General features: G+C 41.8%; 2 protein-coding genes across 2 annotated transcripts; one reads left to right on the top strand and one right to left on the bottom strand.

The window, feature by feature from the left end:
* Positions 1-3,213: 3,213 nt before the first annotated feature.
* Positions 3,214-5,330, bottom strand: b2m (beta-2-microglobulin). Its single transcript, XM_082510402.1, has 3 exons — positions 5,182-5,330; positions 3,826-4,101; positions 3,214-3,647 (listed from the first exon to the last, which is right to left on the bottom strand). The coding sequence occupies exons 1-3, from the start codon at positions 5,243-5,245 to the stop codon at positions 3,634-3,636; spliced, it is 354 nt and encodes a 117-aa protein (XP_082366528.1). The 5' UTR covers positions 5,246-5,330; the 3' UTR covers positions 3,214-3,633.
* Positions 5,331-12,392: 7,062 nt separating this feature from the next.
* On the top strand, positions 12,393-21,944 carry tmbim4 (transmembrane BAX inhibitor motif containing 4). The gene is made up of 7 exons (XM_082510396.1): positions 12,393-12,593; positions 12,733-12,841; positions 16,992-17,097; positions 18,651-18,684; positions 18,767-18,884; positions 19,443-19,488; positions 20,283-21,944. Exons 1-7 carry the CDS (start codon positions 12,503-12,505, stop codon positions 20,487-20,489), a joined length of 711 nt encoding a protein of 236 aa, XP_082366522.1. The 5' UTR covers positions 12,393-12,502; the 3' UTR covers positions 20,490-21,944.
* The last annotated feature ends 2,227 nt before the right edge of the window (positions 21,945-24,171 follow it).

Genomic DNA, 24,171 nt, shown 5'->3' with positions numbered 1-24,171 from the left:
CTAACAAAAAGGGGGTCTGTAACCCCGCCCACCAAAACCATGTTATGGCGCCCCGTTTATAAAAAACACAAGCAGCACAAACTCGTGACAAGACGACACGTGCCTATAATTCTACCAATAGGAAACTCCAAACGTCATGTTGCTAGGCGGAATTTACTCCGACATGTTGTTGTTCACTGTCGTTTGAGCAAATAAGCCGCCATGTTTGAGATGGCTGCCGGTGTTGTGCCAAAAACAAATGTTTCCGTGTATTTTTTATGTGTAATATCTTTACGTATGTTGGTAAACAGACTTCGGTGAACAGCGTTTACAAAGAGGTTTTATATAGAATTAAAAAATTATCAGTTTTTCAAGTATCTTTACAACTCTGTGTTGTTGTACTTACATTATAACCAATCCGGTCCTTTATCCCCACTTAAAATATTTTTACTGAACTATCGTAATATTTGCTGCCATTTCTTCTGTCCTCTTGGCCAACTTACTCTTACAAAAGACATTTTCAATGTTAATGAGATTTTTTAACTGCATAAATAAAGGTTATATAAAAGTCACTGCCAAAAACTGATTGCGCCTTCTAGCTTGTTACACGAATGTTGTTTGTGACTTTGTGTCCTCCATGAGGGAAGCATTTGACATATGTTTCACAATTTAATATAACAAGTTACTTATAGCAGTTTAAATACGAGCAATCACTTTTTGGCACAACAGCCCGGAATTGCTGCTTTGTACTTTATTGACAGACCTTAGAAAATCCTCTCAGGTGTTTACCTTTCCAAAGAATTTCCCACACATCGTTTTGGTGTTGATAATAACTCTTGTTCTTTCTGTGATGGGAATACTGAATGACAAAACATTTATTTTACCAGTGTATACACTGTAAAGCCCCGTGGGACGATGTACACTACTGGCTTTTCCCAAAGATTCCAAACTTACGTGAATTTTCAAAAAAAAGTATTTTTGGATCTTTAAGAAAAAAAGAAACTTGAAAATGTCTTAACTGCGATCATTATTATGGGTAAATTCTTCATTCATAAATGTCGATCTCTGACAACAAGGCCGTCCTTTTTCACTTCTCACAGTGAACAGTGAAGTTTATGGACAAAAACAAGCTGTGGCTCTGCACTGAAGCTTTTAGAAAACCCCTAGGTTAGAATTGTATTTTATTTTATGTCTTTTAATTTATTAATTTATTTAATTAGTTATTATTTATTTATTTAATTTAATTACAGATAATGAAAATAATATCAACACAATTGTGGGCTGGGGGGGCAAATGAAATATTGCACATGGCAGTGGCAAATTTTGAGTGGCACTTAGTACAGTATTGCATGGAGTACGGTTTTTATTTGTTTAAATACTAATAACAGTGAAGTGACCAGTGCAGAGTGTAAAATGTACCTATGAAACTGTAGGACCGATTCTGAGTGCATCTGTGTTGTGTGTGTTTAGGTGTTGTGGTTGAAGTGTCGAATGGCTTGATGACAGACTCCTGTAACGTCTGCCAGATGGTAACAAGGAGAAGAGCTGATGTGCTGGGTGGCTGTGGTCCTTGATGATGCTGTGTGCTCTGCGGAGGCATCGCTGGAGATAAATGTCCTGAATGGCAGGAAGCCTCGTGCCAGTGATGTGCTCTGCTGCCTTCACCACCCTCTGTAGTGATTTCCGGCTGCTGGCAGAGCAGCTTCCATACCAAACTGTAATGCAGCTCGTCAGCAAGCTCTCGATCGCACACCTGTAGAAATTTGAGGTGATGTTAGCGTTCATGCCAAGCTTCCTCAGCCTCCTCAGGAAGTAGAGTCGCTGGCGAGCTTTCCTGATAGCAGTGTCTGTGTGAAGGGTTGGAAAAGGCTTTGCAATTGTTGCCATATTTTTTGTACTTGTTACATTTGTTTAATTAATTTATAAAAAGTTTATCTGGTCTTTAAGTGATGACATGATGAATCCTGCTTCTGGGCCCAACGTACTCTGCATTTAATAATAATAATAATAATAATGGATTGGATTTATATAGCGCTTTTCAAGGCACCCAAAGCGCTTTACAATGCCACTATTCATTCACTCTCACATTCACACACTGGTGGAGGCAAGCTACGGTTGTAGCCACAGCTGCCCTGGGGCAGACTGACAGAAGCGAGGCTGCCATATCGCACCATCGGCCCCTCTGGCCAACAGCAGTAGGCGGTAGGTGAAGTGTCTTGCCCAAGGACACAACAACCAGGACAGAGAGCCCGGGGATCGAACCGGCAACCTTCCGGTTACAGATACGCTTCCCTGAGCAAAGGTCGCCCCAAAACTAAGGTAAAAAACCCCCCAACAACTGGTAATTCTTTGGGTTTTTTTTTTTACATTTATTAAGTCTGTTGTGTTTTTAATGTGTTTTAATTCTTTGTATCTTGTTCTATTTAATCTCAACAAGCCCATAAAAACAGTCAGGGATCACTGTCGGCTTTTCTCATTTTTTATTACCGCTAATAATTTAAAGCTCAGTTTTTAAAACTTTAAAAACTATTTGGACTATATTTTCATATAGTCCAAATACCTAAACTAGCTTTTTATGATAACATACAAATCTTCTGCAGGTCCCAAAGTCAAACGAACACTGCGGCATCACTGAGAGTTACAAACTGTCTAAATTCTTTCATCTTTAATAAAATGATCAGTGTTGCTGCTTTACCAGGTGTAACAATTAAGTTTAACATCCAGGCATCCATGAAAACAGGATTTATTACATTTAGTTAGAAGTTGGCAGGAAGTTAGCTCGCTAGCTTCCACCTAAACATGATATAGCATATTCTGACTGAGAGGTTTCTGAAGCATTCAAACGTACAGCTCTGCTATCACTTCCAACATAAATGAAGACAGAAAACTAAACAGCAGAGATGTTTGTAGGGTTACTGAAGTTGAGCTAGCTGCTATATAATGATGTGCTACGTGATCACTAGCTACACAGCTATGTTAGCATAGCATAAACACAGTGAAGCTGGAGGATGTGAGATGTTTGTTTAGTTTTTACAGGACTACAAAGCCTCGCGCAAATGATCGTTTTCATGATTGTCTGTCAAGAGACACTTTGCAGGACTCTCAAACTCGTGGAGACCTATGCCTGATGAACACACAGCACATTTGTTTTCACAACATAAAGAAATGAATCAATATTTCTGTATAAAATGATACATTTTAGGGTTTTTGTAAAATAATAATAAAAACACCAGAAATTTTCAAGAATTTTTATTATTATACATGTATACACACATACATATAACCCATTATTCTATCATTTGAGAAACTCATTTAGGTATAAAACAGTTTATTGCATAATGGCCAAAGAACCCCTCACATATGGAAAAATATTACAACAGGGTGAAACAAACGAGGCTTTTGTGATTACAGCTGAGCAAATCCACTTAGTCAAAGGCAAACCAGCAAAAAGTGACACCCTAAATTTTTATAATCTCTACATCATACCAAAATAATATTGAGAAATTACTGTTACCTAATATGTTACTGATAATTATTCTGATGAGAAGAAACAAATCTGACGCTACACGGCGGACTCTGATTGTACAGGAAGGACAGATGTTGGGTAGCGGGGACAACATGACCGATGTGACACTCTTTGGTCCCCATTGGTGTTTACATGTTTGACTCTGTAAAGAGAAAATATTAAGGTTATTCATTTCATAAAAGCACAGAAAGACAATTTCATTCACCGCTGATTCATTTATAAAAGTATTAAACATGTTTAATTTTCTTTTGTATTTTTTTAAATTTGAGGTTACTACATAATGCTTATGACTGTATATAGTTTTGGCTATCTTAACTCACCCCAACCAAAGGTTTTTGGTTCTTGTGTCCCATGAGTGACTTTGCAGGCGTAGTTTTCGCCTTCCTTTGGTGTAAAAGCGACGTGCTTGGTCAGATGGAAGTGCCAGTCCTGGTTGAAGACCAGGTCAGTCTGCTTGGCATTAGGAATTTCTGCCCCATCCTTCAGCAGTGTGATGGTGATGTCAGGGGGGTGGAAATCACTCACGTGGCAGATCAAGACATTTTCCTCTCCATACTTTCCAGGATTACGGCTGTAAACCTGAGTCTTTGGTGGAGCTAAAGGCAAGAATGAAAGAGAAAGTAATATCCTTAATAAGGGATCAGTATTCATAAGTGGTCCAGCCTGTCTGAGGCCAATTTCGTTATGATGACTTTAGACCAGCGGTCCCCAACCTTTTTTGCGCCATGGACCGGTTTATATCTGACAATACTTTCACGGACCAGCCTTTGAGGTGATAAATACGACAAAATAAAACCAGTACCGGAACCAAAAAAGAAGGTTTATTCATAACACAATGAAAAGACCCAGGGAAACCGAGTTAACACTAAAAACGATAAAAACCTTGAAAACCATGAATTTCACACACGAGCCTCAACTCTTGCGGCCGGTACCGGTCCGCGGGCCGGGGTTAGGGACCGCTGGCTTAGACTATAAATATGAAAAGACTCGCTTGCTGAAAACAGAACTGAATTGGTGTTTGAATGACTTTCCTGTTTTTGTTTTGTGGCCCATATGTTACCTGTAAATGTATTTTTATCCCCAACACGACAAATTTATTTACCCCTGATAAAATGGGACGTGCTCACATACTGATGCTTTCACACTGAATCAGTGTGAAAGTGGATTGTCCTCAACAATATCAGCAAATACAACCAAGTAATTACTTTTGCAATGAAAGGACAGAAATAGTAAGAAGAGAAATCCTTGTATTAAAATATCCTGCAGCCAGCTGAGGGCGCTCTATGTATTTACAAGAAATCGAAACCAAATCCAAAAAGCTGGGGGGGAATTCCACTCTGTTAAAAACACCATGGACGGTTTTCTCCTTACATATTTATTGTCCAGTCAAAACGAATCGTCTCTGGACTGAAACTGTTTAGAGTCGATAAACGCAGCTTTGTTTTCCTCAAATCAAAGCACCTTATGAACCCCTCCCTGACGGCTTTGTTTTGTCTTTGTTGAAAAACGTATAAAAATATGACGTAAAACTTACAGACTAACCAAACCGTGATTAAGATTTACACAAAGGATAGAAACCGTTTGACTTGAAGTTCAGACTTTTATAAGTTCAGTAAAATGACAGGACTCAACCAACCTTCAGTATTTCAGGGAGACTTTTTGAAAAAAGTACTTACAGTATTTCCCCTCCACTGCGCAGTAAACAGCTGCGATAACAGCCAAACACAGGACGGCCTTCATGTTTTCTCTTTGTAGTCGCAGATCCTGCTGAGAGCTGTTCGTCTCTCGCGCTCGCGAAGCTGGAATAAAGTAAAAGAGTGGAGCGCGTGAGGATATGCGAGCGCTGTAAGACAGCCCACAGCCACACGGGCCAATCATTCATTTCTCTCATGCTGTTACCAGGTAGAATCCTAGTAAAGAGGTTTCGCTCACTCATGACAGGCACATGTGGAACCTCCCTGGAAACTACCTGAAGTTTTAATCTCCATAGAACTATTATTTATGATATTCTGTAATTATTGTTGTTAATAATAATAATGATCTCATGCTAAAGTATTTATAGTTCCTTCGTTTCAGATTCTGTTTTCTTTTTCTTGTCTTTATTCACTTATTTTTTGTTTTCTTAACTTTTCCCCCTCAGTTTTATTCTGGTTTGGTTTTAATTCCTTTAAATTTGTATATGACTTGTTCAGGCACATTTTGGACAGCTCAACATAATTTTGGGTGATTGTAGTGCAGAAAGTAGAGCAGGTTACCTAATCAGAAGGTTGGTGGTTTGATCCCTGGCTGCTAACCCAGGCTGGTCTCCGATCCATCAGTGTGTGAATGTTAGATAGAAAGCATTTAATCATAGGAAAAGGGTGCTCGTATAAAGTGATACATGTTGTATTAAAGGACTCTGACTGTTCATGTTGAGCAGAAAAGAGCTATATAACAACCAGGCCATTTACCATAATCAGTAAGTCTTATTTCTTTATGATTTGGTATATTTTGTGCTAGCGTCTACATTTATTCATACTTTCAAAAGACAAATAATGCATCTCCTTCATTAACATACAAACAGGGGGACTCTGAGGAAAATCTACCGGATACAAGCCATGATCACCAGATTTGATATCACAAGAGAAACAAAATAATGAATAAATCCATAATTTCGTGTTTTAATCAAACTGTTCTCACTATTAGTTTTCTGTTTGCGCTCGGTTTGGTTTCAGTTAATTTCCTGTCGCCTATTTTAGTTTTTATTGTGTGAAAAATCTTTAAGTTTAGTTTCATTTTCATGACTTCAGTGTTGTGACAGACTAGCGCTGGTTAGTTGTTGTTTTCTCCTTTCATGTCCGGGGTGGAGCATATGAGGTCATCTCCCAGCTGTCCTGGATTGCCTCCATCAGATTGGCCTTCTTAAGACAGTTTGTGCAGCAGATTATACATCTGTGGTAACAAATAAAAAATGTGTTTTTTGACAGTTTCTTTTTAACATTAGTATGCCGATAATAGGTTTGATACACTCTTCATTAAAAGGATCCGAGCATTAACCTCAGGGTGTGAAGGGTTAACTCAGAGGGACAGGCAGAGCTGAGTGTAGCCCGGTAACAACTGTAAGGTAGGCAGGAGTTTTCTCACACAGGACTGGAGGTCAAAGAGCATTTCCATGTGGAAGGACCACGAGGAGAACAAATCGGGGAGTGCTGAGTCTAAACCACAGCATCTTCCCATCAATAGTCACAAATATTTCCTGCTTTCAATTGTCTAATATATACTTTTAATCATGAATTGTGCTTCACTTAACATAGAGAAGTCCACAGCTGTGCAATTCAAAGCTTTAACTACCAGATAATAAAATATGTGATCTGCAAGACTGTCTCCAGAACTTCTCTCAGTATAAAAAACCCACCACAACATAACAATCAGTGTCATCGATTTATGCTAAATTTTAGTAAATATTTGCACCAGCACTCATGGACAGGTGACAAAGACAAATTTGACCAAAGTAAAAACTCTTTGGCTCCTTTTCGAAAGGAGCCAGCTGAGGTGGTTCGGGCATCTGACCAGGATGCCTCCTGGGCGCCTCCTGGGTGAGGTGTTCCGGGCATGTCCCACCGGGAGGAGGCCCCGGGGCAGACCCAGGACACGCTGGAGAGATTAAATCTCTCGGCTGGCCTGGGAACGCCTTGGTGTTCCCCCGGATAAGCTGGAGGAGGTGGCTGGGGAGAGGGAGGTCTGGGCCTCTCTGCTTAGGCTGCTGCCCCCGCGACCTGGCCTCGGATAAAGCGGATGAAGATGGATGGATGATTGATTGATGGATGAAAACTCTTTGGCTTAAGATTTGCTTTAATGTGAACAATAACATGCTGGAAATCCCAAAAAGATGATCTGACTGTAACATTTCCAGTGGGAGCAATGTTTCTTCTCATATGATGTTACATCTCTCTTCACTCCAGTCATTGAAACAGTGCAAGTAGTTCATGACAGATTACAGGATGAACCCAACCTCAGCAACAGGACTTGTCCCTGCGAGTGGGGAAAAATAAAGGAGGGTCCAATTGCAGGCACTCGTGGAGGTGCGAAGGAGGTTTATTGTAAGACAAAACACAAGCTGAAAACAGCGAACAGACTAAAGATAACCTGAACTGGGAAAACGAAACTACTGAGCATGAAGGAGGGTGAACAGCGGCCTATGACGGCTGAAGCACGACCAGACAGACCAGCGACTACAACATAAGAAGACACGACTTAAATACACACAGAAGAACACGGGGAGATTACACACAGGTGGGGGACACAGCTGGAAGTAACTGACGAGACAAGGGAGGCAAAACTGAATACACTCACATGAGACACGGACTTTCACAATAAAACAGGAAACAAGAAACCATTACACAAAGACACAGACTAGACACGGAACTGAACCTACACTAAACATGAGACACAACCAAAGAACTAATCCCTAAACACCAATAAACAGAAACATAGAATCCTAATAATAATCAACAAAGCACAAGAGGATCAGAAAACAATCCATAATGTAAAAATAAACAAAAACCTAAGAACTCAAGAGTTGGCAGTTCATCTTGTAATCGGAAGGTTGCCGGTTCGAGCCCCAGCTTGGACAGTCTCGGTCGTTGTGTCGTTGGGCGAGACACTTTACCCTACTGCCTACTGGTGATGGTCAGAGGGGCCGATGGTGCGATATGGTAGCCTCGCTTCTGTCAGTCTGCCCCAGGGCAGCTGTGGCTACAACTGTAGCTGCCTCCACCAGTGTGTGAATGTGAGAGTGAATGAATAGTGGCATTGTAAAGCGCTTTGAGGGTCTCGAAAAGCGCTATATAAATGCAATCCATTATTATTATTAAAATGCTGGGTCAAAATGACCCAGAACCATGACAGGACTACTCTCAGCACCGGCCTACTGTGTCTGCCCACCAGCTCAAGATAGAAAATCCAAGACAGCAGTTGCTGCAAAGAACAAGCCATCACACCTCGGTGAAAGGAAAAAGAAAGGTTCAGTCTTTTGTCATGAGCAACACTCTGTGTCCCCCGTCTCTTCTCCCCCAAACAGCAAGAAAGTGTTGGGATAACCAAACCAATCCAAGTTCAAGGTTCAGTCTCCAGAATTTTACAGTACACCAGGAGCACTCTGTCAGTCTGCATCTCCTCTAGTTCATGGAGGAAAGACAAATGACACAGTGTCACCGCAGGGTCTGAAAACGATGGAGTTCGCTGTTCTCGCCGGGCTCTAGTGAACCTCGACCTCCCGGTCAGCTATCGAGCTGGTGGGTCACAGACGTCTCAGAAAACGACGGAGCACTTTTGCAAATATGTGATGTCTTGATAAACCGAGCAGATATTTGAAGTTGACACAGCTACATGAAAACATCTTAAAAGTTTATTTTGTGATCCAGAAAGAGTAATAAGAGAAATATTAAAACTAAGTAGCTGCCGCCATTTTGGAAACTGGACTTGGCTGGGCCGCGCTATGAGTTCTGGGATATGGTGGGCCACGAAGGACACACCCGACCCATCCTTTAAATCTGGGGAGAAGGAGGACGCAATTGTTGGCCACATTCAGAGCAGCCTTTGTCGCCTGGATGTGACTTCAAATGCAGCCTCCGAAGGATGCAGCCTAGGAATTAGGACATACCTGTGGTGTCATTGGAGCTTCTGCAGTTGGTCACTGGTCAAATTTCCTGCTCTGTCTTGGCCTCAGGATGTCTAGAGGCATGAATCAAGCGCACCCAAAAGGAATAAGCGCATCAGTGGTCATGTGCTCAGGGAGGGAGAGACTAAAGCAGCAACAGTTGTAACGCGGTTTTGTGTGATTACATGTGTGTTAATGAACCTGTAAGTGTTATTCCCTTTGACAGGTTAACTGGTATCATAATGGCTGTAGCTGTTTGTGAATGTTGACGTTGTGCCTCAGTATAGTGATACCACGTTGGTAGAATTATTTAATTATTTAGTAAAGAGTTAGTAGCAGTGGTCAGAATCTCCGGTGATGATTACATCCAGCGGTTAAAGGATTTTTCAATCGTTAATTGTTTAGTTTAACTGTTGTTAGCCATGTTCTTGCCTTACTACTAGCAACTTGTCAGATGTGCTATTTAGCCAACTTATGGTCTACAGTGACCCCTTGTGGACATGGTAAAATATTGCTGTGTTGCGTAGATGTGTTGTGATTGTTTCTTAGTTGTTATTGACTCGACTAATTACAGAATTGCCTGTTTCTGTTTCCAGAAAACCATGCTTATAGTAACATAAACTGTATCTTCTACAACAATGAGTTCACGTATGGCTGCACTGCATTTGGATTAAGCCTGGCAAGCTCTGATGTTCTTCAGAAGAATCAATTCTTCTGTGGAGCTTAATTAAAGACAGTTAACCAAACTCCTGGACTGCTGCAGTCTTTCTGACAGAAGACTTGGGCCGGACTGTATATCCAGCACTTCCATTATATTTATATATATTCTACAGTCACGCCAAGGCGATACCCATAGTGAAACACCTCACTCTGTTATCAAAGAACCAGGGATTATGTTAAATAACCCAACTATGTGAATAATGATAGGCTAGGCTTCTTAGAATGTGAGAGTTTCGTCAGTAATGGGGAACATTTTAAACTCCACGTGTACCACAAACCAAAGCATACATTTCAATATTTAAGATTTCATTTCGTCAAGGTGTCATCAGGACGCTACAACACCATTCCCATAGATACAGTTGCTAGGGAAGCAGAAGAACATCATATCAAAGAAGCCCTGAGTTAATGTGTTTATCCCAGCTGGACATTTGTCAAACCTGGAAAGGCGCCTAAAAAATCCCCAGCTGATCCAGGAGAGAAGAAGGACGACTGCTGCCTAAGGGGAACCCTTCGTGATCCTGTATGTGTCCGGAGTATTGAAACAGCTGAGACGCATTTTCTCTAAACACTGCGTCTCTGTGGCTTTTAACCCCAAAACACACTGTGGCAAAAATTGGTCCATCCTGTGGATCAGGTCCCCCGCAGGACTCTGCAGTCTGTCTACCTACAGGCCAGTGAACACTCTTTCAATGATGAGGATGTAACATCCTGGACAGGGAGGAACGCTGGTTTGAGGGCGGAGTCAACGAAGCCATTTACGTGAAAAGGGAAAGACCATCTCTGAATGGAGGAGGGGGCCTAAAGGTACATCTGTCACCATCTTACAATGCTGTGATTGCAGCCATTCCCCATTGATCAATTGTCATTAATCAATTATCTTTGATCAGTGGCTGTTGATCAATGGTCATGGCAGTTTGCATGAGCATTGATCATTAATGATGAAGGAACTGACCTCTCAGCATATTGTTCATTCAGTGGTGCTGGTTTCAGTCACTGTTTATAGCAGCAGTCAGCTGAGACTGAAGACGTCACCTGATGATGACGAAACGTTTCTCCCACTGAAAACGTCCAGATGGACACAATAAACTTTCTAGGATTTCCTTACCTGGATGATTGAGCATGCATCAAGACAAACATTCTGGAGTTTTGCTCCTTATTGATGTGATAGCATCACATATAACTATAGTTGCTAAATATTTGTCTGCCATTCATTCAAATCCTCCATTCAACTACATCCCAAAGGCGCACCATTGGATTGTGATCTGGTGGCCATCGTTGTCATTTAAGTACAGTGAACTCATTGTCCTGTTCAAGGAATCATTTGAGATTATTTAGAGAAGACGTTTCACCTCTCACCATTTCACCCTAGAACTGAAGAAGCTTCTCGGATGAGAGGTGAAACGTCTTCAAGCAACTTAAAGAAGTCCAGATGCTTTTCTTTCCAAGCTCCTTAGACTATGGAACATGTTATATTACACTGTTGCAAGTATCAGGTGGAGAGTAGACAACTGACCCAAAACCTCAGAAACATAAAAATGAAACTAGATCTTTTCATTTTCATAGATTGATTTACTGCAAATGGACTCAAGAAGTGAAAGTTATCAGGTCTTAATTTCAGTTTTAAAAGAGGTGGCCTCCAGCTGAACGTCAGCAAGACCAAGGAGCTGGTGGTGGACTTCAGAAGGAGTCAGCACAGAGAGTACAAGCCCATTATCATCAATGGAGCTTCAGTGAAGAGGGTGCAGTCCGTCAAGTATCTTGGTGTCCACATCTCCTCAGACCTGACATGGGCTGCCCACATTCAGGTTTGGGAACAGCTGTGTGAAGGACCAAAAAGCTCTCCAGAGAGTGATCCGTACAGCAGAACGCTGCTGCAGGATTGCTCTCCCCCCGCTTCAGGACACCTACACCAGGAGATGCCGGACTAGAGCAGCGCAGATACTGAAGGACCCGTCCCATCCTGGCAACAAACTGTTCCAACTTCTGCAATCTGGTAGAAGGTTCCGCATCTTCCGGGCAAGGACAGAGAGACTCAAGAGGAGCTTCTATCCCCAAGCCATCCAGGCCCTAAACACACACACCCGCCCTCTCACATCATCTATAATTGACTGAGACAGGACTCTTCCAGACACTAAACCAAGGCACAATGTACATTTCAATTCCTTTAATTTTAAATGTTTATATTGTCTATCCTGTAAAATAGTCAGATATCTATTCATATTAATGTACAGAATTCACCTGCTTGCTGCTACTACTGCACATGCACAATGTATATACTATATGTGTATATATATATATAATGTTCTTCCTCTACACCCCCCCCCCCCCCCCCAATTTTTGCACATGTCGAGGAGCGTGTCAGGCTACATTTCACTGTGTGTTATACTTGTATAACTATGCATGTGACAAATAAAGAACCTTGAACCTTGAAAAGAGGGTAAATACTTTGGGAGGATTTGAGGGGTTTTTTGAGCCACGTTGCAGTTCACACTCCACACCGGTTGGTGGCGGCAATGCACCATTCAGTTGTTTGCCAACAGCCGATAAAATCTAGAAGAAGAAAAGGACTCTGCTCTTCCGTAAAGCAACTACGTAGCTTGAGAAACAAGAACACCTCAAGAAAACGCTGGTTTAACAAGATGAGCAGTGAAAAATACCCGCGGTCTTCTATCGAAGACGATTTTAACTACGGCACTAATGTTGCTACGGCCAGTGTTCAGATCCGTATGGGTGAGTAACAGACCCGTGCTATCTAGCTAACACTGATATCATTGGCCGTGTTCACGGTTTTCCTCTACACAGTTATTATTGGTTTCGTTAGCTTCCGATGGGTTTTGAGCTACTGTAACGCTGTTTCTTGGTTCATTAGGCTTTCTAAGGAAGGTGTACACCCTCCTGAGCTTGCAGATCATCTTGACCACAGCCACCTCTGCTCTCTTCATGTTCTCTCAGACCATCAAGGAGTTTGTTATCGCAAGGTGAGAATGAGCTGCTTCATATATAACCAGGTGCTGCTGTCTGTTTCATTTTTCTAAGGACAGGAGACAAAGAGAGTACTCCGTCTCCTCTCACGAGAATCTAAAGTTACATTATCTCCTGCGGAAGCTCCTCGTCTGCTTTCATTACATCATCCATGTTTACGCAAGAGTTGGCAGTAATGGTTAAATCCGCCTCCTCAATATGTGTAATATTTAGTGATGCCAACAAATCTCCTATCTCAGTGTTGTGCAGTTTCAAAGAGACAGAGAGTTGATATTGTTGTATCATAGTGTCATCGTATTCTTGCAAATATTAGATTTGCTTTATCATTATGCTGCACACTTGGAAGATGAATCAAAAGCAGTGTAGCTTTGTGAGTTCGTCTTTACTGCTGCAAATGTATAGACAGCAACGTTACACATTTGTACAATCTCTCACAGCTCTTTTAGGTGCACTGCCTTATGGTTAGTCTTTAAACACAAAAAACGAATACTTCTTACAGTACATCAATGAAATAAACATAAACAAAAGATGGTGTGATTCACCAGTCTTCATCTGCTGTGATTACAGCCCGGTACAGGTATAGATCCACAAAAGCGCCACGAGGTTTGGATGTGGCACCTTGCCTGGGATTACCATAATGACCCTAATGTCATTGAAAAGCACAGGATAACTACTTTGATTGCACAGTTTGATCTGAAACTGATAAGTGTGCGAGCGAACGAGTAAGTTTGTGTCTGTAATTCTTTAAAGGAGTGTGTGATGTCGTGTAAGGAGTGTGTGAGGGCTGCAGTGAAGAAAAGCGAGTATATCGAGTGTGTCAGCATTCTAAACTCTGCTTTGATCAAAGGATTTTATGCTGCTGTGAACAAGATGTTATGATGGTGTACATGTTTATTAATATTAAAAATAATGAAGTGTCCAGCCTGACAACCTTCAGGTTTTATTGGCTATTCTATTTTTGAATATTAATGCTATTTAATTAACAGAATATTTTCTATTATTTCACTTTTAATCTGGAGAATGTTACAAAAGCGTTGAAATAAATAAGTTCTATTGCAGTGATAAAGAAGGAAAAACAGTCATCAGTTATTGTAAATGTAGCCATTCAGTCCCGACGTTAGTGTCACATACAGATAAGTTTTAACTGGACCTGAACACGCAGGTTTGTGAATGTGATCGTTGGAGAAGGAGGGACGTCGAAATAGAAATTCATCCCATAGTGTGTTTACTACAACTCTGACCTGTGACAGAGTTTCAAGGTCAGAGGTCAAGTTTTCTGTAAATCTTGTGGATGAGGCACGAGTGTTGATTCCCCCCCAATTCATTTTAAGTCCAGGGAAAAGGAGGCCGTAGCTCAGGGGTTGGAGTTGGTTGTCTGCCACTGAAAGTGTCATGGTTTGTTCCCTGAGTTGCCCCCATTGCATCGATCAGTATGTGTGAATAAAACATGTGTTTAGCGTGTTCATCAGTGTGGCTGTCCCTGTTGGAAGCAGCATAAACATAGCAGCTAGGATCTCAGCAGAGTCAGGAAGAGCATGAAGGACTAACTCACGACTGGTGACTATTTAAGTGTTTAAGCTGCTGCCGTCTGGCAGGAGGTTCAGGCTGCTGAGGTCCTGAACAAATAGACTCAAGGACAGCTTTTACAACAGGGCAATAGCCCTGATCAATGTAAATAGCTGACCTGACTGGATACCTCCCTGGACTTTTTAGGGGGAGGTAACAATGTTTAAAACGATAACAATAATATTTATATTTATAACAAGGTGCAATAATAATTAATGTGCAATAATAACAGTGTGCAATACACATACACTTATTCTTCTTTTTTATACTAAGTTAATATACTGTGTTGTGTTGTTTGTTACGTTGTGATGTGTCATATCGTGTCGTGTTGTGTTATATGTAGTGCCGACGTAGGACAGTTTTTCCAATTTCATTGTACTACTGTACTATGTATGACTGTGCAATGACAATAAAGAGTTATCTTATCTTATCTTATTTAACAAGTAGACAAGATTAGTGTTAAGCTACGTTGTCATATTAGCAAAGCCTCAAATAACTGCTGATAACAAATGTTAGAGAAACGTGTTTGCTTTGTGTCCTGATTGGCCAGTACGTCAGATTATTAAATCACCAGTTCTGTCGTGGTTTGGGGCTCAATTTCATCCTGTCAAAAATTCATGTCATGTAGTTTTCTGAACATAGAAATGAACTTTCAGAGTTTGAGCCATCGTGCAGCACCATCTGGAAATCTTCTGATTGGCGACTGATTTTTCATGGCAGTGGTCCCAAACTGCCAAATGCAGTTCAGGATGTCTGGATAGAAAAGTGAAACAGTGTGAGGTTAAAGGTGGCCAGTGTCCAAAGAGGCAGCTTTGGGGTGTCCTTCAGGGAGCTCGGAGGAATTTTTCTGATGATGATTTAAAGTAGAGCTGGGCGATATGAGATTTTTTTCATATCACGATATGTTTTTTTCATTTCAGGCGATAACGATATCTATCACGATATAAGCCAAATAACTATATTTGTAAGATTTAAATGTGCCGTTGCTCACAAGTAAAATGTGAAATAATCAGCAGCTTGTTTTTATTTAAATATTTATTTCTCATAATAAGTTCAACAGGGTAGATGTACTTAAGGAACATGAGACTTTTTCAGATAAATAAAGGCAAATATTGCAAACTACACAAAAGGCAGCCGCTAAAGCGTTTAAGTTTCAAAATAGAACAAACGAAACAGACTAAATTGTCAATTCCACTTAGAAACAAAATATTAATTCTAAAAATAAATCTTAGTTTGTTTTACAGAAGAACAGACAAAACTGACTAACTTTTGTCAATATCAAATAAACTGAGAACTAAAAGGAAATTCTCAATCTCTCCTTGTTGTATAGCTGAGCTTTTCAAACAGTTTTAACAGTTACTTTAGTCTGACAAAAGCCGAATGACGAATCAGCGCTTCCAGTCAGAGACTGAGGCTACGTCCACACGTACACGGGTATTTTTGAAAACGGAGATTTTCCGTTTTCATTTTAAAAATAATCCCGTCCACACATAAAGGAAGAAATGAAGGAAAACGCTGCTATGAACATGCCAAAGCAGCAGGTGGCGCTAGATTCCTAACCGTGCAGAAATGTTGGCCAATCAGAAGTCTAGAAGCCTCGGTGGGAAAAAGTAAACAAAGCTGGGGCATAGAAGCAGAACCGAGTCGTATGTGTGGAGGGACAGTAACTGTGTGTATATGTAAGCATTTAAACACTGCAGAGAGTAGAATTAACAGTATTGTAGAAATTCATTTCACCGAAACAATAACGTGGCGCACAGTGTGACGCATGCACCAGTTTATTGTATTTCCAGACTTGCTTTCGGCACATTTACAGTGCACGCTACTCTGTTTTTTGTCAGACTTGAAATAGCCGAAATACCTTCACACTACGGAGCTTCTATGGCTCTTCCGTTCGACAATCTCTCCGGCGTTGGAACCATCATCTGTTTTCTCTTCGGTCACGCTCGGTTGATTTTTCTAGTCGGCACACTCATTTCCTCCATTACCCGCTGGCTGCTTCCCAAACAAACACACGTGCGGCTTGGCACTTGTGCTGTATGTAACAAGTCACGCGACGTGACGCTGCGGCTGTGATTGGTTCGGCTCTGCGCTACTTAATTTGGATTGGCTGACCTTTATTTTTTTTCTTTTTTTTTTTTAAGAGGACAAGAGCGGCGAGGTCTATCGCGATAGTTTAATTTCTCTATCGAGTAAAAGTTATATCGCGATACATATCGTTATCGTTCTATCGCCCAGCTCTAATTTAAAGACATTATTACACATCAGGCTGTGCTGAGGAGGAACGGTGGTTTTCCCAAATATGAACTTTAAAGCTCAGGAGAATTGTACGAAACCAGTTTTGCCTGTAAACTGAAATTCCTCTTCTGTTTGCACGGTTCAGTAAATTGTTGCTCTTATTTCTCTTTTTCCAAGCAAAGTGTTAAGAGGCGATGAGTGGCTGCATGTACAGTCTGATCACCTGTCCACAGCGTGCTGTCTGTGCTACCTGCTGTTATAAAATGATCCTTCGTTTTGCACATAATCTCTATGAAGCTTGGTTCTCCTTATTGTCTCACTGTGACCTGGTTCCTTCCTCAGCCCAGCTGTGGTGATGGTTTCATCTCTGCTCTCGCTGGTTCTTCTGGTGGCTCTCGCTGTGTACAGGCACCAACATCCAGCTAACCTCTACCTCCTGTTTGCTTTTGTAAGTTCTTCTGTTTTCAGTTTCTTGAATACATTTTTTAAATTTGATTGATTGTCATAACAGTCAAAATTGTTGTCTGCTGCAGGAAAGTAACGGTGATGGGCAGTGAGTCATTTTTCAGTGAACCCAGTCCAAGAATATTCGTGGTCTAATTCCTGCTCGTGATAAAACGAATGTTTTATAAGAACATACTTTTACACCAGGAGACGATGATCACCAATCATCATTGTGACCGTCGACAGGTGGAGTGATTAACTCTGATCGTCTCCTCATCACAGCATCTGTTAGTGGGTGGGATAGATTAAGGAGCAAGTGGAGATTTTATCCCCGAAGTTTGTATATTACTAGCAGGGAAAATGGACAAGCTTAAGGTTAGAGTTAGTTTGACAGGAGCCACATTTGATGACGGGGTCGGAGCATCTCCAAAGCTGCAGCTGTTGAGGGCGTTCCCAGTCTGCAATGGTCAGTATCTAAAAAGTGATCCAAGGAAGGAACGTTGGTGAACCACCGACAGAGTCGTGGGTGGTCGAGGCTCACTGATGCACGCGAGGAGCGATGCCTGGCCTGTCTGGTTTGATCCAATGGATGAGTTATTGCAGCTCAAGCTAACAAGAACGAGCTGCTGCAGGCTGCCCGTGCTGACCTCTGTCCACTGTCAAAGCACCAACAATGGGCACGTGAGCCTCAGCAGTGGACCACAGAGATGAGTCACATTTTCTGGTGCATCACGTGGACGGCTGAGCGTGTGTGCGTCACTTACCTGTGAAACACCTGGCACCAGGGTGCATTATGGGATGAAGGCGAGCCAGCAGAGGCAGTGTGATGCTTCAGCTAGGAAACCTGGAGTCCTGTTACTACCTGCCTAAGCATTGTTGCAGACCATGTTCAGCCTTTCCTGGTATTACCGATGGTGGTGGCCTCTTTCAGTCGGCGCCTTGGCACGAAGCAAAAATGATTCACATTTGTTATCAGCAACGTTCGTCTGTCTCTGGTAGATCAAATGATCAGAATTACAATCATAATGATCAGTTTATTTCCTCCATGAAGAGAAGCTAACACGTATAACAGTAGCTTGTTTATGAACAGTGGGTAATATAAGTATTCAACACGTCACCAATTTTCCAAGTAAATATATTTTAAAAGACTCTATTCACAGGTGACAGTAACACCCATCAGTGCACTGATGGGCCTTTTGTGTTTAATACCAGTTTTACTCACTATAGATGTATAATAGATGAAGTAACTGATGAGGCATACTGTAAACAATGGTGGATGATATCAACTAAACAAGATGACAGAAGTTGTTTCTAAGATGGTATGAAGTCATAAAATGTTCTTGTTTTCTATTGTTTGTATTTGTGTGTGTAAAATGGTCTTTAAGGCTTTTTATATGTGACCTGTTTCAGCTGTGGTTACAGAGCCATAAACCTGATGCTGTAACATTCCCCACGTTACTTTGTTGCCATGTTTCCTTTTTCATTTTGAGCTGCTCAGCGGCTGCAGCCGCAGTAACTGCTGCTTTAATAATGGCTGTGTTGTTGTGTTGCTTGCAGACTCTTCTGGAGGCGCTGTCTGTTGCCACAGCTCGTAAGTGTTTAGAGTTGCATTCTGTTAGTGTCCAGCCTTCCAGGCTACCGTAGACTCTGATGGGATTTCTTTCTCTCCACAGTCACCTTCTATGATTACTCCACAATACTGCAAGCTTTGTTTCTCACCTGTGCTGTGTTCGCTGTATTAACAGCCTACACCTTTCAGTCCAAAAGAGATTTCAGCAAAATGGGAGCTTGGTAAGTTCTGTGTTCTGATGGGACTCTTTAAATGTCTGTGAAGGTTCTCAGTCGTCCAGCTCATCGCAGTCTGAGGAGCTCGGACAGGAAAGCGCCTGGACTTAAGAAGACGTCCTTGAAGACGTTTCATCAGAGAAGCTTCTTCAGTTCTAAGACTAGAAGGTGGAGAGTCACAGATTTTAAGCCTTTTGGGCAGAGGCTCAATAGGAGGTCCACGACCCTCTTGGGTCCCACAGGGCTTCAAATCTGCGACTCTCCACCTGTTGCTCTGAGAACTGAAGAAGCTTCTCGGATGAAACGTCTTCAAAGAAACTTAACAAAGTCCAGTCCGAGCTCCTTCAATGTGCCGCCTGATCACACACAAGATGTAACATGCAGATGAGATGAGTGGAGTATATAAATATAACATTCGTAGATTTTGAAAGTTGTGACGACACGAAACACCTTCAATCTGAAGCTAGAAATGTACATGAGCTTTCCACTGATGTCCTACTATCTGACGTGCAGCTCAGACAAACTGAGTCCAGCTAAAGTGGACTGTCTGTTTCATCCCTGCAGGCTTTTCTCCTGTCTGTGGATCCTCATCATTGGAACCTTCATGAGGGTGAGTGGAGGGGCCTGATATCAGTGTCACATGGGCCTAATGAAAGAGGAACAAAGGCCAACGAGTTACAAACAACAGAAAGCTACAGAGAAAAAGGGCTGATGGTATTTCTGAGCTAAGCCTACACATGGGCTGTGCACCAATGTAAAGAAGTTTAGTTGGAGAATTGTAATGTTGGACTTTTTTCCACATCGAACATTTGCTGAGCCACAGTAGGTGAACTGGTCACGGGTAGAAGCAGCAAGCTGTGGCAGTGAGACGGCGTGCACAAATGAAACCTGTAGTTTCCCTGTTGTGAAGCGTGCAAACTGCAGAGCTGGTCTTTTTCTTGCCTGCTGGGGTAAAGGGCTTGTTGAAATAAAAGGCCTTGTAGTGCAGAAGACTTCCAAGTTTAAAACCAGCCTTTGTTCTGCTGCTTTTCCTTGTATAGGATAAGATGTCAGTGCTGCAGCTGAAGTTGAACACGGCTATAAACACGATGAAACAAAACATAGACACGTTGGTAAAATCAAACACAAACTGCTGCTGGGTGCTGTCAGTGTTAGGAGTGTGCTGGTTCTTTACCTCCTTCCAGAGAGCAGTCGGCTGAACAAGGCCGGGACTGAAGGGCTCTCTGATCTCTGTAAGGAAGCTTTCGATCCAAGTGGGAAGTTACGGCAGCCTAATCACTAGAACGTCAGGGATGATGGTATTAAATAACAGTTTGAGGTGGACGCAGAGCAGTGGTGGTTTGGCTTTAGGAGCAAACCGATGGGAGTCACTTTAAATCCCCTTGTGCTCTGTTCTCTCTGCAGCTCTTCTTCCACAGTGACGATGCAGGTCTGTTCCTGGCTGGAGCTGGGGCCTTGGTCTTCTGTGGCTTCATCATCTATGACACCAGCATGCTGATGAAGCAGCTCTCTCCTGAGGAGCACATCTTGGCCTCCATTAACCTCTACCTGGACATTGTCAACCTCTTCCTGCACATTCTCCGCGTCCTCGACTCGATGAAGAAGCACTGAGTGCTGCAAACCCACAATTTGCCTGTTCTGTGATTAATTTATGCTTGTGAGTGTTGATGTTGGTGCACCAAAAATCCCATTATTGACCTTTGTAACTGTTAAAACAATCGGTGTGTTCTTGGTAAGCTCTTTCTGTTGTTCTCTGCTGTTTGTTTGAAACCCCAAATTAACCAGCGTTGTGGATTATTATCAGTTTTTCTGTCTTGTAAAACCAACAAGTACTCGTCGTTTTGTGGAAGAAGGCCACACTGCCTGATTTGATATGGAGCCAGTGAGCAGCTCGTCTGCCCCTAATGCAGCTCATTTCTTTTAAACAGCAGCTCTACACAGACCTCTCCAGTCGTGCTGCTCCAGTTCATGCAGTTTACAGGTGAAGACAGAGCCTCACACTGAAAGGAGAGCTGGATGGATGCAAATGCAGGAAGCATTGAGAAAGGAAACACTGACCAATCAGATGTGTTCACAGACGTGTGTGTGTGTGTGCACAAATCTGATTGGTCAGTACTTCCTTTCTGAATTTGATTGGATTCTGAATGATGCACACACACAAAGATTTGCAAACAACATTGGCTTTGTTAGAAAATCTAAGCACATCTTTAAAATGAATAATAATTTTGTCAGTACAGTTTTCCACGACGTGAACCAAACGTGCTCATAGAACGATGCTGATAAGTAATTATATAAACTGTACATCACGTTGAAATAAAGGTGAAAATACAGAAAAGGTCTCGGACCTGTCTGAAAAACACAGGTTCTGTTTAACTTTGCAGATCTAAGTAGGCTTAGAGAAAAGCAACACGTCCTGTCACAATGTAAAGCAGTGTGTCCCAACCTGTGAGAGCCACGGCTTTGGTATGATGTGAACAGGTTCATGTCTGAAACCCTCCAGTGTTGTTAAATTATGACAAATCTCCAAAGAGGAGTGGGCCAAAGTTCCTCAGTGATAACAAAGACCTGCTGGTAGTTATCACAAACGCTTGATTGCAGCTGCTGCTGAGGGTGACACGAGCAGTTATTAGGTGTAGTCAAGTAGTTCATGACATCAATTTAAATAAAATTAGAATTTAAAAACTTCTAAACTAATATTAAAATGTATTTATTTATATGACTGTTGTACAGCAGTCCATCATCTGAAATGTGTGACAAATACGCAGAAAGAGAAAAATTAGGAAGGAGGCAAAACCTCTGTGTGCACATTTGTGAACGGCCCGCTGTTTTAATTTGTTATGCATAAGATTTACTGCTGAGTCACCACAGACTCACTCCCCCTCTGTTAATGGTCTGCCAGATGAATACATGCTGATTTATAAAAGTGTAAATGCACTATCTAAATTCTAAAATTGTGATATTTACTTTTTAATTTATGAGCTTCTTGGTATTGTTTTAAATTCACTGTGTTTGTTTTTGCAAGTCTATACATGAAAAAGACTTTATTAAAACAATTAGGTGAAATCATGGTCTTTATGTGTGTGAAACTGATTATATAATGATTGTATACATATGATTGTTAGATTCATTTTAACTTGATTAAAACAGTAAGCTGTTAATCTGTTGATCTGAGTAAATGTGTGTGTGCTAATGAACAACAGCACTGCATGCATTTCCAGCATTTGCCTGCATTAAGTTTGGCTTTATCTGTTGACACATGACATATGATTGAAGTTTGTTCGGTCTTGTAAGACATCATTAAAATCAGTTATAGGTTATATCTGTAAACAGCAAAAACAACAGAGAAGCTTGTAGAGAAATGTGGAATAGATCTAATGAACACAACCCGAAAGCCAGAAGTTCAAAATCCAGGCCCAGAAATCTTCCTTCAGAGTAACACGCCCAGGATATGTTGCTACCATGTTAGGCATATTCAACAGTAACTGGGAACTTTTGTTTTGAAATCCAAAAATATATTTTCAAGTCAAGTGGCTTTATTTCCAACCATGTACAGTGGTGCAGCATACGGTGAACCGAGACAGCGTTCCTCCAAGACCACGGTGCTATGTATGACAGGAAATCAACACAGGACTGCAAGACATATGTAAAACACCCAGCTCGCCCCTGTGGGCGGTCTATCCTTCAAGCTGAGGTCCTCTACCAGAGGCCTGGGAGCTTGAGGGTCCTGCAGTATCTTAGCTGTTCCCAGGACTACGCTCTTCTGGACAGAGATCTCTGCTGTTGTTCCCGGGATCTGCTGGAGCCACTCGCCTATTTTGGTCAGCCACCACCATTTTGTCCGTCTGTATCTGGAAGTCCCACAGGATCTTAGCTCGGTCATTCTCCACCACCCTTGGGGGCATCTCCCATTTTGACCTCGGGACTTCCAGGTTATACTCGGCACAGATGTTCCTGTACACTATGCCGGCCACTTGGTTATGGCGTTCCATGTATGCCTTGCCTGCTAGCATCTTGCACCCTGCTGTTATGTGCTGGATTGTCTCTGGGGCATCTTTACACAGCCTGCACCTGGGGTCTTGCCTGGTGTGATAGACCCCAGCCTCTATGGATCTTGTGCTCAGAGCTTGTTCTTGTGCTGCCATGATTAGTGCTTCTGTGCTGTCTTTCAGTCCAGCTTTGTCCAGCCACTGGTAGGATTTCTGGATATCAGCCACCTCCTCTATCTGCCGGTGGTACATACCGTGCAGGGGCCTGTCCTTCCATGATGGTTCCATCTTCCTGATGTATTCTTGGATGTTCGTTGTCTCATCCTGGACTGTGGTGCTGACACTCACCAGTCCCCGGTCCCCTTCCTTCCCTCCTCAGGACTTGCCTGACCCTCTGCAGGTACTTGGTTATATGTATATATGTGTGTGTGTATGTACATATACAGTACATATATAGTACAGTAATGTACTTACTGCGTAAAGTAAGTACTGCAGTACTTCACCTTGTCTGCAGTGTCAGTCTCCATATGTGGCCACCACATGAGCTTCTGCCCAGGCCCTTCATGCGTCTTTTCCTGGTTGTGACTGATGTAGCTGTTCTAACATGGGCGTCCACCTCGTTCTGCCCCCCACAGCACACACCCACCCTGCACACTCATCTCCTGGTGTCTCTGTCTGTAGGGCTTAAAATCAGAATGCTGTGTAGTTCAACAACCCCAAATAAGCTTTGAGCTCTGTCACTGATTTTGGGGGTAGCGCCCCCTGCACTGCTTTCACTTTAGCCAGCACTGGATGTAAGCTTGTCTTATCCACCCGGTGTCCTAAAAATGTCACTTCTTTCTCTGTGAACTGACATTTAAACTCAGGGCCGCCTCCTCTAATCGCTGCAGGACTTCATCCAGTCTCTGAAGATGTTCTCGTTCATTTTTTGGACCATTTACTCCATTCACTGAGTAGTAAAGTGGAATTTGTAAATAAAAAAATAACAACAACAATTGTTTAAAAAACAGAAAACAAACAAACGAGAAAAAAAGTAAATTTATTTGGAAAATATTTTATTCACTGATGCAGATTTTTCAAAGCAAAGCCTGACTGGAATTACTGGAAGAATGACGTAAAGCGGTTCAGTGAGTCTGTGACGTGAAATTACTTTTATTACCTAACAATTTTGATTTAATGTGATTGTTTTCTCTGACTCTTTTTCCTTTTTGTGTGATTTGTATTTATTTATATTTTTCATATTGAAATTGTATGTTTTTCGTTGTTACCGTGCCTTCAGTTGTTAGATGGTTACTTTTGTTTGTTTA

The sequence above is a fragment of the Aulonocara stuartgranti genome (genome assembly GCF_965226115.1).
Source record: "Aulonocara stuartgranti genome assembly, chromosome: 17".
NCBI lineage: Eukaryota > Metazoa > Chordata > Actinopteri > Cichliformes > Cichlidae > Aulonocara > Aulonocara stuartgranti.
This window is presented reverse-complemented; position numbering and strand designations above follow the sequence as displayed.